The sequence below is a fragment of the Sapajus apella genome, unplaced genomic scaffold (genome assembly GCF_009761245.1).
Source record: "Sapajus apella isolate SASKATOON/1434 unplaced genomic scaffold, GSC_monkey_1.0 scaffold19, whole genome shotgun sequence".
Classification (NCBI taxonomy): domain Eukaryota; kingdom Metazoa; phylum Chordata; class Mammalia; order Primates; family Cebidae; genus Sapajus; species Sapajus apella.
In genome coordinates this window covers 25,780,432-25,799,227 of record NW_022436959.1, presented here as the reverse complement: position 1 = coordinate 25,799,227, position 18,796 = coordinate 25,780,432, and the positions used below count along the sequence as shown (strand labels likewise).

Genomic DNA, 18,796 nt, shown 5'->3' with positions numbered 1-18,796 from the left:
CAGTTCTGCTCAATGGTGTGGATGTCATCACAATCCTATTATTGGTGCTGGAGATTTGGTTTTGGAACAGGTAGGCCTTACAACTTTTAGCGTTGGTCACTTTTTGTTGCCTCTATGACCGTTCAGTACATTGAGGTCCAAAGGTTTAGTCCTTGACCCTGCCTGGAGGTGTCACCTGCTGCCACAGCCTCAGGCTGGGTCTGCAGTGAAGCAAAATGATTTTATTAAATTGAATTGTGTGTGAGATCTTAAATGATAGCAGACCAGTTTCAGCGGCAGGAAATGAAAGAAGGGAATTGCTGGATTGGCAAAAGGATATTATTGGCAGGTGTGGGAATGTCTGAACAGCAATACTTTGCCTGGCTTTAGGAAGTCAGGATTTCTTTTTCCTTTTTTTTTTTTTTTTTTTGAGAGGAAGTCTCACTCTTGTCACTCGGGCTAGAGTGCAATGGCACGATTTCGGCTCACTGCAAACTCTGCTTCCCAGGTTCAAGTGATTCTCCTACCTCAGCCTCCCAAGTAGCTGGGATTACAGGCATCTGCCACTATGCCTAGCTAATTTTTAGTAGAGATGGTATTTCACCATGGTGGCCAAGCTGGTCTTGAACTCCCAACCTTGTGATTCGCTTGCCTCGGACTCCCAAAGTCCTGGGATTACAGGTGTGAGCCACTGCGCCTGGCCGAGAGTCAAAATTTTTTTTTTTTTACATTTTATTTTTTATTGTGATAAGACCATTTAATATGAGATCTACCCAGTTAACACATTTTTAAGTATACTATACAGTATTGTTAACTACAGGCACTATGTCTTACAACTGATCTCTAGAACTTACTCACCTTGCATAGCTGAAACTTTACACTCATTGAGAAGAAGCTGCTTTGCAGGGACTCAATCCCATTTATAAATTTTTGTTAATATATGTTATTCACTTTAAAAATTTTCTTAAATCACATCCTTTTATCTAGAAAATATGTTTTATGCTCCATTATCTTTCTGCCAAATCCTTAATTTTTTGAAGTCTTATTCACAGAAAATAGTTTACAAGAGATACAATTTTTACATCATAATTATAAGCAAATTGGGAGAATATAAATTTTCTATTTGGGGATAAAATACAGGTAATTCATTTTCAATCTGCTCATTTCCAGTCCACTAACAAATTATTGCTCCTATATATTTTTCAAGGATGGGTGGCATATTTGGACATTCAATTTCCCCTACAATTCTCTGCATCAAGCCCAAAGTCATAACTATTAGCTTATCACTGTCTGCCATTTTTCCTATACTGTTTGATACACAACATTTCTGCATGCACCCATTGTGTCTAACACTGAATCAGAACAGCATCTTTCAGAAGTTTCCTCCATACTGTTATTTTGTCTTCTAGTTGCAGATAATCTCTTTCTCACTGAAGACTTTACTAATTATTGTTCTATATTTTACGTTTTAACTACATTTATCTAGGTGTGAGTTTGTTGTTGATTCTAACCTAAACCTAGTTTAAGCTCTTATTGTGAGGACTTAATCTGTTTTTGGCCATTAGGTGTTTAAACACTGGTCTCTCTTTATTCTCTTCTGGAAATCCCAAATAAGTTATGTTTTATCCTTATTTTCTCAACTTTTATTTCATACCTTTCCTGTGGAGCTTGGGCTTAAGGCCTTAATCTCCGTCTCCTGCATATATTAAAACTCCAGAGGTTGTTGAGAGAGGCCACATGGGAGGCGTGGACTTCATCCCTACCTGACAGTAATAAGGCAGTACCCCTTTCCCCATGGGCATAGTGTTCAACTGTTGGCATAGATACTACCAAATAATAAGACTCTTGACCTCCTGTAACTTATACTTTATATGCAACCTGTCATGGCTCTTGTCCTAGGGAAAAATAATCAGAGTATGAATTCTCTTTTGCTGTTGTTACCTGGGCAAGGCTGGGTGCAGGTTTCCTCCAGAACCATGTTTTTATTACCATCTATAATGAGCTCAATGTCAGCACAGAATTCCTCATCCACCACTTTGCTGAAATCATCCGCTGACCCATCACTTACTACACAAGAAATGTTCCTTGTTCTGGTCCCTTCTCCACACTGGGCCTCCTGGAATGGAGGAAGAAATAACTAATTAGAAAAAGAGAAATAATACTTCATTAGAAAGCTCGTCACTTAGTCATCTCTGCACCATTGACTTTGATTTATGAAGATTTAGAGAAGCACTTGAAACCCTAGGGAATAAGCCCTATAGGGTACTAGCAGTAAAGCATACTTTGAACAATTTGTTTCTTTTCTAGCTAAAGGCAGGAAAATAAATCTTTATTAAAATGAAACAGTCTCCAAAGGATTTTAAAAGTACAGGGCAGGGAGTGTTTGTTATCAAACTAATTAATTGGTTATAAAATGGCAAGGCACATAAAATTTTAAGAAGCTTGTCATCTGTAAGCTCTGAAACCAAGTCTCTGCAGATAAAGAGTACACGCTTCCTTACAACTTCTTGAGAATTTATACCTGCACTTGGCATGGAGACCACTGGCCATATTGCCACCGATAACAAGGCTTCACTGGGCAGGGTTTGGACTGGTCCATCAGGGAAGGGCAAGGTCTTCCATCACCCTGAAAGGGCTGGGTCACTGTTCGTCTTCGGATCATTTTTCCTTTAAGACAAACAAAGTGATGCAACTTTAATGATATGTTATGGTTTTGCAAGCAGATATCTCATTGGGAGAAGGCATCACAGTGGTATCTCCTGAGGAGATCCAGGAACAAGTAAGGCTTACATCTTTTGGAAAGAAAGACAACCAATTCAACCTTTCTGAAGATTATCTGACATGGCTTAAAGCAAGATGGATATTGTATTTCATATTCCTTGACCATTAGCCTAATGTGAGTTATGCATGGTACAAACAAACCTGTGAGGCCACATGTTTGAGAACATTCTGACCAAGGAGACCAATCAGAAAGCTGACAGTTCACAGGGCATTCCACCACGCAGGACGTGTTCATCTGCCAGTTCTTCTCCAGGCCCAGCTAGAAGAACAGAGCTAGATCAGTATGTATATTGTAAATCTGGGGAGGGAGTCAGAGAACGAGGAGACAAGAGAGAAGAGAAACGGAGAAAAAGCAAGCCACATAACAGAATAAAATGGTACCTGGGGGACAAACATCCAAATTATTAAAAGTATAAAGTGGTTGGACCCAGGAGAGTGGAAGTTAGGGGCACAGGATGAAAGAAGGGGCCCACTGACTCTATCCTTATGTATTGTTTATTTCCAATAAACAATGAAAAAAAGTAGATTTAGTCTCCAATTTGGTTGAATTTCCCTAAATGGGGAACAAATAAATATAAGCATAAATACTTTGCATTAGCTAAACACCAATGATATCAGTATTTTGATCTACAATTGTATCTTAAAATTGTACTTATTTTAATGTATGGTAAATTGAAAAGCAAAAGGAAAAGGTTCTAAACACAAAATGCTACTCAAAACTAATGATATTCATGAATTGAAATAATATAAACTATCAGCTATATTTTTAATAAAGAAATATGGGTCACCAAAGTTTTGTTTATGAGTATCTTACGTGAATTTTTTTAAAACAAAGATTTTCACTTCTAAAACTTAACAACTAACTGTGGTATAATTCAGTTACTCTGGTGTCAGACCCTCTCATCAGATAATAATGTGCCGTTTTGTTGGCATTTGGGTTCCATTACCGATCATTTAAATATTCTGCTTTAAAACTATAAGATGATGTTTCAAATTCTTCTGCTGTACTTTCCAACGTTTAAAATGTCTAACGTACAAAATATCACTGAAATAGGAAAATGTCAGCTGGGTGCGGTGGCTCATGCCTATAATCCCAGCACTTTGGGAGGCCTAGGTGGGCAGATCACCTGAGAGCAGCTTGGCCAGCATGGTGAAGTGTAACCTCTACTGAAAAAAGCTAAAAATAAAAAATTAGCTTGGAGTGGTGGTACATGACCATAGTCTCAGCTACCCGGGAGGCTGAGGCAGGAGAATTGCCTGAACCCAGGAGGTAGAGGTTGCAGTGAGCTGAGATAGCGCCACTGCACTCCTGTCTGGGCAACAGAGTGAGACTCTGTCTCCAAATGAAAAAAAAAAAGAAAAAGAAATAGAAGAGCTTATTAGGAGAATATGAATTTTTAAAACTAGTAATTCTTGGAATTTCCAAGACCTTTTTTATTTCCGCATGAAAGAGAAGTTTACGTTTTCTTATTTATACAGCAGATAATGGCAAACGAGAAATTTTTTGAAACATGTTGTTTCAAATATAGCTTTTAGCTCTACGTTACTCATAGAGAGATCAGATCAAAGCTTTGTGTAAACATCTCTCTGCAGGCACTCCCATTATATTCTATACGAGTAATACTTGACAAAGCTGAGTATTTGGTATGAAAACTAACATATCACTCAACTGAAGCCTCATAAAGCCTCTTAAAAGTCATGGGAGGTAGGAGATAGGAATCTTGAGGTGATATGATAAAAATAATATGTTACATTTAAGGTAAATAATAGTTTCATGGGGAGAGTTTGAATCACACAATTCAATTATTACTGATTTACATATCTACTACTTAGACATTTTAGCCCTGTACTACTGTTTTCCTTACATTGATTAGCTCTCTTTTAATTCTCTCTCTCATTTACCTAAACATACATGTCTAAATAAATTAAAGAAGAAATCTATTCAAAAATCTATGAAATAGGAAAGAAGAAACCAATTTCTGGGTATCCGATGTGTAAATGTCTGAAAAACACTAAAGATAAAAATACTACATGAATGCTAGTTGGGTGTAACTCTAATTTTCCTCTTTGTTGGATAATCCATCTTTCTTTGCGGCTGTCAGGGAAGCAGCAAGTGTCACCTACTGCTGTGGCACTGAATGCAGGGTTCGCGCAGTCATATTTTAAGTCTTGAAGACAGTGTTTGCTCGAACGTTAAAACTGGAGTCCCTAATCGTCCTGAAGCATTCAAATATTATAATATTTGCATGTGAGCTTAATATGCAGACTCCCATATAATTAAAATTAGTTATTTCCTGGCTGTTTACTCATATTTAAGAAATCAAGAATCCTGTTTACAGCTTTGTCCTTTAGTCATATGAAAGAGTTTAAAATTGGTCATGTATGCTTTGGTTTCAGTGTTCACAAAGCTCTGAGTTAGTTATTTTATATTTCATCCTACCAAGGAGGGCATTTAAGTTTGCAAAAAGAGGATGTACTAATCAACTAGAAGTAAAGCTCTCCAGCCACTATATGGCTATTATCTTCATTAATACTGCTGCTATTCTTATAATGGTTATATTGCTTCAATGTTATTGGTTACAAAACCAAAATGATTCAAGTGTGAAATTTCCAATTATTCAAATGTAAATAATGAATAGATTAAGTTTTAAGGTTATAGCAGGAGGCATTTATTAACTAAACAAATTTGTTTTCAACACATGTGAGCACTCTGCTGGGATTTAAGAAAGTTAAGTTAGGTCTGCATAATAAGTATATCAAATGAATTAAAATATTTCTGTTTAGAATTTTCCCCTAGGTGTTGGAACAATTCACTGTGGGCTTATAATAACTCCAGGATGTGTAGACAGAAGACATGGTGACCATGTATATTAAACTCTAATGAGGTTACAAACTCCTTCTCGTTTACTCCAGATCTATTAAGGCTCCTGCTTATCTTGATTGGTATATGACCCAGGGACCTCAAATGCATGGAGTGTCAATATTTGTCATGTTTTTGATATAGAAATCAGACAAAATTATTAAAACATGAAGTGTAGCTTCATAAAAACTAAGAAAGGCCAATATGTGTTCTCACATTTCAGAAGCTCACATCTAGATATGATGACATTGCTTTGATCAGTCAGATAATTACCAGTTACAATTCTCTGTACCTAGAAGATAGTAATGACAGACTTCATTCCTTTGTTTGAATTTGAGGCTCTCAATCAGACCGGACTGCTTAGATGCACACAGCTGGGTATTAGATCCTAATATCAAAATCTGCTAGGAAACCACATGTGAGCAATGTTTAGCAACAAAGAGAATAAATGATGGACCTTGGCAGGTGTCCTAGGCACTACACAAAATTCACATCAAATTACAAAAGATGATACGTAGTCTGATTAAGATTTATTGCTTTTATTCACCTTGACTACTTATTGTTCCCTAAGCATTTCTTTCAGAATAGGCTAATTACTATGCTACCTTTGGGCGCCAATCAGAAGAAAATACAGAAAATTACATGTAGGGATCAGTGGTGTTAGGCATTGCGTCTTTTCAAGAACATACTTAGCAGCCTGCGAATAGCGCAGAAAACATCTGCTGGCAATGAGCTGCATGCAGCACGGGTCACTTGGCTCAGCATGCACTGAAATTATTAGGGAAGAATTTACTCACAAAGATATAACACTAAATCCACCCACCTCTTCACAATATTTCAGGTCAACTGACTTGCCATCACTTCGAACACAATCCAACATCCTTGTTTTAATTCCATTTCCACAAACTGCCTTCTCACTCAGCTGACATGTACTCCAGTCTGAAAAAAGGAAGCCCATCAGAACAGAAGGCTCAGTATGAAACAGATTTCAAATGAAACTCTGATGACCCGAATCCCATATTTAATTCACAACTGCTTCCTAAGCCCCATAATCAATCATCCCCCATTCAGAGCATATGGGTCTCAGCTTTGAACATATCAGGAGTCAAATGGAATTGCTGGGGTTGCACATGGCTACAGGGTTTATTCTTAAAGGCAGATGTCTACTTGAAAATCTTGATAGCCGTTTAGTGACATTGTAAAAATGGCTTTGACCTGCAGATCAATGTCACTTAAAAACTTTTTTTCCCAATAAAAATATTTAAAATCTTTGCATTGCTTATATTTTAGCAAAATAATCATAATTGTGACAGATGGTACTTTATGTAACTATATTCAAATAAAACATTATATATTTTACTTCTTGTCTATATTTATAATGCATAAAAATGCATACATTTATTAGAGTGATAAAAATCACTTTGGCCATACTTATTTCTCTTACATCTTTTGCAAAATAACTTGTTCATCTCTTTTCACTGGGTAACATAGCACATCCGTGATAACTTTGATTTGTTTTGTATCATCAATGGAAATTGAAGAGAAAAACCAAAAGAAACAAAAGGCCAGTGTGACCTTTAATGTGTCATTGTACAGTCTCTTGAGTTTGTTTCAGAGTGAAAATTACTTGGGAAAAATTCCAAAGTAAGCTTTGGTGTTGTCTCAAATCATATGAACTCTTTCCTAGAGTATGCATCTTGATGGTATTAAATGAGATTTAGGGGAAAAATGCAAATACTAATAAACTTGTTTTTCTGAAAATACTCATCTACTTTTCTTTATCTGTACCTTTTATAGCATTGATTTATAATCTTTGGTAAGTTTAAGATTGCTGACATTTTTGTATCAAACTAATCATGTTTATAAACTGCCCACACCTCAAGAATTGTTGCCCTAGTATGTTTTAAACAATTAAGCATCTTCTGAAAAAGACATTTTTGAGTAAATCTGATACTTGTGCCAAAAATATTTCTTTTAGATTCACCTCCCCATAGTGAGAGGCTGTCTTACGTAGGAACACTTAGCATATTCACAACCTACTTTAAGGGCTAATGTCTGTGAGACATTTTTATTTCCTCTATCTTAGTGTTTACTAAAAAAACAGATTAATGTTTGTCATTTAATAAGTAATTCTTTCTGGGACTATAAGTAGCATGTCCAAAAGGCACACAGATGGAGATGAACTACGCTGACGGGAATGCTTCAGAGCTAGCAGGCACGGCATTTGGACTTAACTCTGTGATCAGATGACGATCCATGTACCTGTTACATTATAATCATAGTGGTAGCAGTTTTTGTTCAGGTTACAGGGTTCCTGCTCAACAGCATCAGGGCAGGATCTTCCTTCATCAGCTGGCTGTCTGATGGGATCAGCTGACCTTTGCCGGAAACTGCTTTGATTGCAAGGCTTAAAAAGAACATTACAAATTCTCAGAAAGGTGAATACTCAGCTAAACAACTATTATATTAGAGACAGCACTGGAGCAGGAGTTAGAACATTCGGGCCACTGGCTAACTCAAGTCGGTCAACCTCATTATGCCTCAGTTGTTCACTGTATAAAATGAATTGTTGAATGAGATTTTGATGTACCATCTAGCTCTAAGATGCCATGTATCAAATGCTAATACACACATCACCTCACATCTGTACAAATACACACATATGGTGGTCATATTAATTATTACAGAATGCGAATTATATCAAGTTCTATGTATGTTATTATATAGTTATATAATTATATGTTTGTGGATTATGTATAGTCTTTTGGACCTTAAAAAATGACATTTTAAGAATAACTTTAAATGACTAGGTCTTAGTAAGTTTTCTTTTCCTGATGCACACATATAAATGCACAAAAACAATTCTAAATTCTAATTTTAATTATTAATTTAGAATTGAAAAAAAAAAGTTCTAAGCCCTGCAGCTGACCAAATGGACCCCCTCTTGGCCATAGGGACCACAGAGAAACCTTGAAAACTGAGTTCTTGGCATTTAGGCTTTCTTCCTTGAGGGTTATACAGAAACCAGACCTTTGGAAAAATGCACTCCATACCTCATCAACCAATTGTCTTGAAACTGCCTTTGCAAAAATTACAACAGTAAGAAAATTATTGCAGTAAAAGAGATCTGCTCTAACCCACACTCATCTTGCTCTTTCCTTAATTATTCCTGGGTTTGGGGGCTGAACTAACTTCAAGATATATTTAGTGTATAGTTTAAATGATAACAGGCCTTTCTGCAAACTCAAATGCCTTTGTAAAGCTACTGAAAGGCCATCAGGCTGGGAGAGGAGAGGGATCTGAATTCTGCTAAGGTGTAGACATAAATGACTCCTAGCAACTCCTGCAGACAATACCACTATCGTTGATTGGCCTTTTGAGATGTCCTTTCAGGTTTTTTGCATGGGTAACACCCAGGGCTCTACCTGGACCTGCCAACCCAGTTCCTGTGGCCCCACACTGAAGAACTCAGCCCACAGGAATTCAGCTTTGACCACCTGTGATTTCATTTCTGCCCCAGCCAATCAAGCACCCATTACCTGGCAGCCCCACCCCTTCCCCCAAACTGCCTTTGAAAAACCCCTACCTAGGAGCTTTACATGAGACTGATTTGAGTACTAACTCCATCTTCCATGTGGCATGGTTGGCCTCATGTCTATTAAACTCTTTCTTTACTGTAATACCCTGGCCTTTGTGCAGCAGGCAGGAAGAACCCCTTGGGTGGTTACAGCCTGATCCTACTTCTCCCTTTTATGTTTGCAACAAAATAACCAACCAGCATTTCTTCCTAATAGGAAACCACTGATCATGGAGTTGTTCTGGACAGTCCATGGAGGATGTACAGTCAGGGTTTCTGTGACCTTTCACCTTTTGACATTAGAGCACTGAAAACTCACACTTGGATCATGCTAATGCCACCATTTTTGGTACATGGGACACATAAGAGGGGCATAAAGCTCGATCGAACATGCATACTTTTCTCTGTTTATAAATATTCATGACTCCTCATATAACTTATTAAATATGTATATTTGGCCACCCTGCTCAACACAAATTATTGTTCCCTTTGCCATTCCATAGAAGTGTCTGTTTTGAGCTTCTGGCTGGCAGCTGTCAGAGTGGCCACCTTGCAGGCCACAACCCTTTATGACATGTAAAGTTCTCCTTTCCAAATTTATGACTGTGTCAGTCTTCAGTTGACAACAATCTAAAAAGACTGGCTTGCCATTCGTCTACTGGTACAGTCTTCTGAAAACAATTGGCTTCTAAGGACAGGAAGAAACCAGGAGCAAGCCCCCTTGGATTTTTTTTTTTTTTTTTTTTTTTTTTTTTGAGACGGAGTCTCGCTCTGTCACCAAGCTGGAGTGCAGTGGTGCGATCTCGGCTCACTTCAACATCTGCCTCCTGGGTTCAAGCAATTCTCCTGCCTCAGCATCCCGAGTAGCTGGGACTACAGGTTCATGCCACCATGCCCAGCTAATTTTTATATTTTTAGTAGAGACGGTATTTCACCATGTTGGCCAGGGTGGTCTCAATCTGTTGACCTCGTGATCCACCTGCCTTGGCCTCCCAAACTGCTGGGATTACAGGCATGAGCCACCGCACCCGGCCCACCTCCTTGGACTTTTTAAGGCCTAAAATAATTGCTTCCTCCTCCCCTCCTTGCACTTTGATCACACCACTGGAATAACACTGTCTTGATATAATGTGTATTACATAAAGGTCTTGTTCCTTTCTACAGTACACTAGGAGAAGACTTACGTTTTAGATATCTGTATATTCTCCCTACCTAACACAGTTCCTGATAGCCAGTAAAAGCTTAATCTGTATCTGTTTAATGAAGGCTTGAGAAGAAACAAGGTGAGTTAAAGGTAAAATATGTCAAATTAAATTTAGGCTAACATTGCCTCCTTACATAATTTATGTTCATCCTAAAGATTTCTTCATACATAGTTAACTGTACCCTATTCGGATGTGTAAACAGATTATAACCTGCTCTTGTGCAATCACCAAGTTTCAGACAGATGTAGCCCATTGTTCAAATCATGATCAAGTATGACAAATATAAAGAAAAATTGTAAAAATATCTCAGGATCTCAGACTTCCTATGCAAAAGAAAAGGGTAAACCTGGAGGCCATCTTGCAACACTCTCTTCCAAATGAATAGCTATTGCTAGCATTATGCCAGATGGCCATGGAAAGGTAAAAGGCCTGAGGCATCTGTGGATGACTCTCCCATAGAACATTCACAGGTAAATTCCTTTATGGCCTACCACAAAAAAAAGAGCATATCAACTGTAACTTTAGGTCTATAGTCTAACTCTTAAAGCTGAAGTCTGATTCCCCACTGACACTATGAATTGCAAGCTTATTTTCCCAGGTTCAGAACAAAAACAAGAGGAGATCAGTCATTCTTCCATCTACCCGGAGATGTCTGCATAATTGATTCTTCCTCTATTCCTCTTTTCTCTTTAAACATTCCCCTTATCTTATGTAAAATGTAGGTTTACTAGGCATTAACTAATGTCTCACAGGAATATAACTATTCGCCGTAATGCCTACCTGCCTCTCTTCCTACCTGCCTCCCCACACTTAAGGGAACGTATAAACATAAAACCTCCTGAACACCTCTTCAGAAAACCTCGTTGCTTTTTCCCAGATGTGTCCTAGAGCTGGTTTATTAAACCTCGATTGATTGGAACTTCTGCCTCACTCATTTTGTTTGTCACACATGTCGAGCTGTAACCAGTCTAGCTGTTTCTGAACCTCACTTTTGTCTTCTGTACATCATTTTCTGTAGGTCACTTATATATTCTTCTGCCCAAGAAACTTTTTCAGCCACATGGCAGTGCCAAAGTCTCTCTGAACCTGTTCTGGTTTGGGAGGCTGCTCAATTTCTGAATGGTTCTTTGCTCAACTAAACTCTGTTAAATTTAATTTTTCTAAGGTTTTTCTTTAAAGAAATATAAAGCCTGGGAAGCACAGTCTATTCACCTCAATGAGTTTTATTCTTATCCAAACATTCCTATTGGCAAACTCTCAGGAACACCAAATATGCTTCACCAACTCTTATATATATAATAGAGTCTCCATCATTCTTCTAAGATGATTATCCTGGTCATTTAATACAGAAACCTAATGGACAAAGTTCCAGTTTACTGGTTCCTTTTATTAGAACCCCTATTAATAAGTTTAAGAAGAGGGCTGGTTCTATATTTCCTACTGTATAAAAATGAAATCTTTTTATATTACCTGACAGTAAAAATTCTCACTATTATAAACGTAGTTAGACAATGTAGCATGCAGCCCAGTGACTTGATGGAACTTCAAATCTGATGCTATGAAATTAGAACAGAAAATCAATTATATACCCTTGTGAAACAGTTGATTCTTTATTACAATTTAACTTGCCTTCCAGTCAAATGCCATTTTTGTTTTACTCCTGCTATATCAGTTTTCTGCCAATCAGTATCTTTAACACTGAAATGGAGTATCAGTTTCTATTTGGAAAATATGCACCATAAACTCTTCTTTGAAACTGGTTTATATTGTATTTCGATAAAATAATTCCATATTAGTTATTTTTCTCATGCTTTTGATGCTGTTTTTGAAATGTACAGTTTTACAGAGGTGCCCATGGGTAAGCCAAATGTCCTATGTAAGCAGCCAGTTCTGTTTCAAATGACTCTCTTCCCAGAGTCTCGTGGATGAGCCCCTACTGGCTGTTGAAACATAGAAGCTTTGTGTGATTTGAAACTCTCAGCTGGCTTTCCAGGCCCAAAGACACAGAGCCAGTGTGTAAAGAGAGATTCACTGATGCATAGCTTTCTTCTTTCTACTTAGCTTCTTACCCAGGATCTCTTGCTTTTTAGTGTTAATACCCCTGCTGCTGTGTTCCCACTGTGTGAGAGATTATTCCTACCATTTAAATAAAAGGTATTGGGCAAAAAGCAATGGATGACAATAACCTGACACCATTAAAGTACCTTTACTTCATTCATTTTCCCGTTTACCTGGAGGGAATCATTATCACCACGGTAGTTTTTAACATGCTGTGTATTTTTCAGGCAAACTGAAGGCCTTTTGTGCTGGGTTAGGATGATGAGTTGAGTAAGGCTTGCAAGAAGTGGCGCTATTCTAGTGTGAGAGGAAAGATTACAGACTTTAAATGCACAGTTGTAGAATGAAGTGGCTGAGAAAACACCTTGCTTTGGTAAATATGGCCCAAAACTAGATTCTACATTGAAATTATTATATTTTAAAAATAATGTTTTAAACCTTCAGTGGCAAGGAATTAAATAAACTCTACATTAATAAAAAGACTAATCATCTCACCAATACACATCGGGTCCACGGACCCCATTCAGATATCACACAGTCCTCGGGGCATGGTAATTTGCACTCTCTAGAGCCCAGAGGCATCTCTTCTGGGTCACAGAGGTAATCCTCTACATGTTCAGAAGGGCCATCTGCTGTATTCTGCATGCATCTAGAAAAGAACATAAACAGATTCTAGAAAATACATATATTTTCTAGAAGAGAAGAAAACACGACAGTTAGAATAATGACCAACCCACAGGACAGATGGTTCTCCTTAAGACATTGTTATGGGGGTGGGGAGTAGGAAGCTTTGTTATCTAATAAGTAAAATTCTCCAAAAATGAAAACTTAACAGGATCTTCGCCTTTCCTAATTATCTGTAGTGCTTCTGCATGATTCAAAAATGTATGTCTGCATTCATGAGTCTTTGAATAAAAGAGCCACTGTGGATATGTAAACTCTGCATGTTAGGTGAGCTTCCCCTGAAAGAAGAGGGTTATTTATACACGTATGAAGCAGAAAGTACTGAGGAATTCTTCAAAGAACTTCATAGAGAGCTTACAATTGGGAATATAATACATTTATTCTTCCCAAGAAAATGATGGATTCCACAGAGAAGGTAGAATTAGTTGATTCATATGTGATGAAAGACCAGGCACACTGAAATCTCTAAGTGGGCAATTTCTTTTAAGTGTTTTTGAAAATAACTAGAGGCATTTATCAATTTGTTTTGCCATCTTAGAAGTAATTTTAGCCTCCCTTCTGCTGTGACTCTTAAAGTGACAAGCAAAAAGACAATTATAATTGGTATAGCACAGGTTCTCTAAATTTGGTTATTTGGATTTTTCTACTACTTAAAAAAATTGTTAGTTTGTGTTCCATTTTATTCTCTTGTAAGCAGTCAGGAAGGCCTCTTTATTCATCTTTTGGGAATCTTATTAATGTGGCTAGTATGAGACTTCACTCTTACCATAGTAAATAATCTCTCTGGGCAATTTTAAGTATTACAGTAGGAGAGAAAACCCTTTATCTTTCATGTATAACTTGGAAAAGGTCAGCTACCTTAATAGATTTAGGAAGAGAACTGCATTTGAGGAGATGAAAAGGAAGGCTTGACTCCCCAGTTTCTCAAACCTAGTGTAATGTTTCAAAATATCAGTTGAATTCTATTGCCACTGATACCTGGAATCCCAACTTTTCTCTGTGCTGTTGGTCATGTCTTAATCGGACTTATAGCCTGAAAAAATTACCCATGTGCTGGATAAATATGTAAAAAGCAATCACAAAAATATGCAAATTAGACATTGATACAATTTCATTGTTGAAAGAATAAATCAAATTAGGAATATTTTTAGGATAATTTTAGTTTCCCAGGAAAACGTTCTACCTTCAATATCATTTAAAAAATGTTCTGTTGACAGCAGGTTAGAGACAACATGTTGCAGATGGCATTTCAGTGCTTAAAGGTTGGATTTAGTCCTAAGAATAGATTACACTTGCAGTAGATACTGTCACTATATATAAGGATTAACTTGTAGAATTACCTATTGATCCAGAGTTAAGAACAGATCTCTAACACTCTATTCAGCAGTTATGTACATAAATATTTTCAAAGATTTCTCTTGATATGATTTGGATCTGTGTCTCCACCCAAATCTCATGTTGAATTGGAATTCTCAGTGTTGGAGGAGGGGCCTCCAACACTGAGATCACTAGATCATGGGGACAGATGTTCCCCTTGCTGTTCTCACGACAGTGAGAGAGTTATCATGAGATCTGATGGTTTAAACGTGTGCAGCCCTTCCCCCTTTGCTCCTCCTCTCTCTTGCCACCATGAGAAGATGTGCTTGCCTTCCCTTTGCCCTTATGCCATGATTGTAAGTCTCCTGATGCCTCCCCAGAAACAGAAGCCTATACAATCCACAGAACCATGAGCTAATTAAACCTCTTTTCTTTACAAATTACCCCATCTTGGGTAGTTCTTTAATAGCAGTGTGAAAATCAATACAGAAAATTGGCACAAGAGAAGTGAGGCATTGCCACAAAGATACCTGAAAAAGCGAAAACAGCTATGGAACTGGGTAATGGGCAGAGGTTGGAACGGTTTGGAGGGATCAGAAGAAGACAGGAAGATGAGGGAAAGTTTGGACCTTCCTGAAGACTTGATGAATGATTGTGACCAAAATGCTGGTAGAAATATGGATGGTAAAATCCAGGCTGAGGTGTTCTCAGATGGAGATGAGGAACTTACTGGAAAGTGGAGTAAAGCTCACTTTTGCTATACTTCAGCAAAGAGATGGGTGGCATTGTGCCTGTACTCTAGAGATCTGTGGAATTTAAACTTGAGAGAGATAATTTAGGGTATTTGGTGGAAGAAATTTCTAAGCAGCAAAGCATTCAAGATGTGACCTGGTTGCTTCTAAAAGTGTACACTCATTTGCATAAACAGAGAAATGACCCCAAACTGGAACTTATATTTCAAAGGGAAGTAGAGCATAAAAGTTTAGAAAATTCGCAGCCCAGCCATGTGGTAGAAAAGAAAACCCCATTTTCTGGGAAGGAATTCAAGCCAGATGCAGAAATTTGCATAAGTAAAGAAGAGCCAAGTGTCAGTAGCCAAGACAATGGGGAAAATGCCCCCAAGATGTTTCAGACATCTTCATGGCGGCCACTCCCATCACAGGCCCAGAGGCCTAGGAGGGAAAATTGGTTTTCTGGGACAGGCTCATGGCTCCACTGCTCTGTGCAGCCTCAGGACATGGCACCCTGCAACTCAGCCTCTCCAGCTCCAGCCATGGCAAAAAGGAGCCAATGTACAGTTCAGGTTGTTGGTTTAGAGGGTGCAGCTCCCAAGCCTTTGTGGCTTCTACATGGCATTGGCCCTATGGGTGCACAGAAGGCAAGAAGGAGTTCAGGCTTGGGAGTCCCCACCTGGATTTTAGAGGATGTATGGAAATGGACTGGATGTCCTAGCAGAAGTCTGCTGCAGAGTGGAGCCTTCAGTACTAGGCCAGTGTGAGGTGGAATTGTGGGGTTGGATCCCCTCCATAGAATCCCCACTGCGGCACTGCCTAGTGAAGCTGTGGAAGTAGGGCCACCATCTTCCAGACCTAAGAATGAGAGATCCACTGACAGCTTGCACTGTGCACCTGGGAAAGCTACAGACACTAAATGCCAGCCCATGAAAACAGCCTTGGGGACCATACCCTGCAGAGGCACAGAGGTCAAGCTGCCCAAAGCCTTTGGAACCCCTGCCCTTGTGTCATTGTGACCTGGATGTGAAACATGGAGTCAAAGGAGATAATTGTGGGGCTTTAAAATTTAATGACTTATCTGCTGGGTTTTGGACTTGCATGGGGTCTGTAGCCTCTTTGTTTTGGCCAATTTCTCACATATGGAATGGGAGAACTGTATCTTGGAAGTAACTAACTTGTTTTTGATTTACAGGTTCATAGGCAGAAGGGACTTGCCTTGTCTCAGATAAGATTTTGGATTTGGACTTTGGAGTTAATGCTAGAATGAGTTAAGGCTTTGGGGGACTGCTGGGAGGCATGATTGTGTTTTGAAATGTGAGGAGTAGGTGAGATTTGAGAGGGGCCAAGGTAGAATGATATGGTTTGGCTCTGTATCCCCACCCAAATCTCATGTTAAATTGTAATTCCCAAAGTTGAGGGAAGGACCTGATGAAAAGTGATTGGATCATAGGGCAGATTTTTCCTTTGCTATTCTCATGATAGTGAGTTTTTGAGATTTGTCACTATTTTTATATTTATTTATGAGACAGAATCTCTCTCTGTTGCCCAGGCTGGAGTGCAGTGGCATGATCTCGGCTCAGTGCAACCTCCGACTCCTGGGTTCAAGTGATTGTCCTGCTTCAGCCTCCTGAGTAGCTGGGACTACAGTCTCATGCCACCACACTCAGCTAATTTTTTTATTTTTAGTAGAGACAGGTTTTCACCATGTTAGCCAGGATGGTCTCAATCTCTTGACCTCGTGATCCATCCACCTCACCCTCCCAAAGTGCTGGGATTATAGGCATGAGCCACCACACCTGGCCAAACCTCTTTTCTTTATAAATTACCCAGTCTTAGGTAGTTCTGTATAGTACTGTGAGAACAGATTAATACATCTCTCTTCTTTTTATGTTTTGTTATACAAGTGATATATTCCTTTTAAGAAATCAGAAGTAATAAAACTTTCCCTTATTTCATCAGAGATAGCCTACTCTTAACAGATATTAATAGAATATTACTTTAAATGTATATTTTCATTTTACAAAATAGAAGCAAACTTTACAGACTATTTCTACCATTTAAAAAATCTACAGTATATTATGAACATCTTCTTGTAACTATTTTTCTAAGACATATTTTAATGCCTGCATTTAAATTCCACAGCTTCAATGTGCCACAACTGCTAAAAATCTCCTAGTGTGAAGGCTACTATCCAGAATCTATGGAGAACTTAAACAAATGTGCAAGAAAAAAACAAATAACCCCATCAAAAAGTGGGCAAAGGATATGAACAGACACTTTTCAAAAGAAGACGTTTATGCAGCCAATAAACATATGAAAAAAAAAGCTCATTATCACTGGTCATTAGAGAACTGCAAATCAAAACCGCATTGAGATACCACCTCATGCCACTTAGTATGGCGATCATTAAAAATCAGGAAATAACAGATGCTGGAGAGGATATGGAGAAATAGGAATGCTTTTATACTGTTGGTGGGAGTGTAAACTAAGTCAACCATTGTGGAAGACACTGTAGTAATTCCTCAAGGATATAGAAATAGAAATACCATTAAACACAGCAATCCCATTACTGGGTATATACACAAAGGATTATAAATCATTCTACTATGAAGACACATGCACATGTACATTTACTGCGGCACTGTTTACGATAGCAAAGACTTGGAACCAACCCAAATCCCCATCAATGATAGACTGGATCAACAAAATGTGGTACACATCCTCTATGGAATACTGTGCAGCCATAAAAAAGGATGAGTTCATGTCCTTTGCAGGGACGTGGATGAAACTGGAAACCATCATTCTCAGCAAACTAACACAGGAACAGAACACCAAACACTGCATGTTCTCACTCAAAGTGGGTGTTCAACAATGAGAACACATGGACACAGAGAGGGGAACGTCACACACTGGGGCTTGGGGGGTGGAGGACTGGGGGAAGAACAGCAGCAGGTGGAGGGATCGGAGACGGATAGCATTAGGAGATATACCTAATGTAGATGAGGGGGCGATGGATGCAGCAAACCACCACTATGGCACGTGTATACCTAAGTAACAAACGTGCATGATCTGCACATGTGCCCCAGAACTTAAGGTATAATTTAAAAAAAAAATTAAGAGAAAAAAAAAATACACAAAGAAGTCCTAGGCTGAAAGTTTTCTCATATAAAATGTAAACCCTTCATTGACATACAGAGACTAAAATTATCTTAAATGCAAGCAAACATTGTATTTGATGTTAAAAAATTAAATAAAATTACATTTAGTAAATCATCAAATAAAGTTTCTATTGTGGTATTTAGACTACTTATAGGCTTTATTTGTGTTACTTTGTATTACAAATTTTTATAATCACCCTAGAATACAGAATAAATATTTGGATCAAGTTTTGAGCACAAAGGAAAGCGCTTTAAATTCCTTTGCTTTCTTCAAATTCTTGGCCTTTCTCCTTTCTAAGGAGCAAGAATTATGCTGTGAGAAACTGACCTGTATTAGAGATTCATGGTGTAGAACCAAGTTGCAGGTAAACGGTGGAGTCAGAGGCCCATCACAGGTGTGTTAATGTGTATTTTCTGCATATATTTGAAAAGCAGTAATAACT

General features: G+C 38.3%; 1 protein-coding gene across 4 annotated transcripts in view; it reads right to left on the bottom strand.

Annotated features, from left to right (window-relative positions):
* THSD7A (thrombospondin type 1 domain containing 7A) overlaps positions 1-18,796 on the bottom strand; it is a 491,756-nt gene that overhangs the window by 42,738 nt on the left and 430,222 nt on the right. For all 4 annotated transcript variants that reach the window (XM_032286742.1, XM_032286743.1, XM_032286744.1 and 1 more), the window contains exons 17-22: positions 12,956-13,109; positions 7,883-8,027; positions 6,444-6,559; positions 2,902-3,019; positions 2,501-2,646; positions 1,921-2,095 (exon numbers count right to left, since the gene is read on the bottom strand). In XM_032286742.1, the coding sequence (XP_032142633.1) occupies positions 1,921-2,095; positions 2,501-2,646; positions 2,902-3,019; positions 6,444-6,559; positions 7,883-8,027; positions 12,956-13,109 (854 nt within the window). The remainder of the gene's footprint in view (positions 1-1,920; positions 2,096-2,500; positions 2,647-2,901; positions 3,020-6,443; positions 6,560-7,882; positions 8,028-12,955; positions 13,110-18,796) is intronic.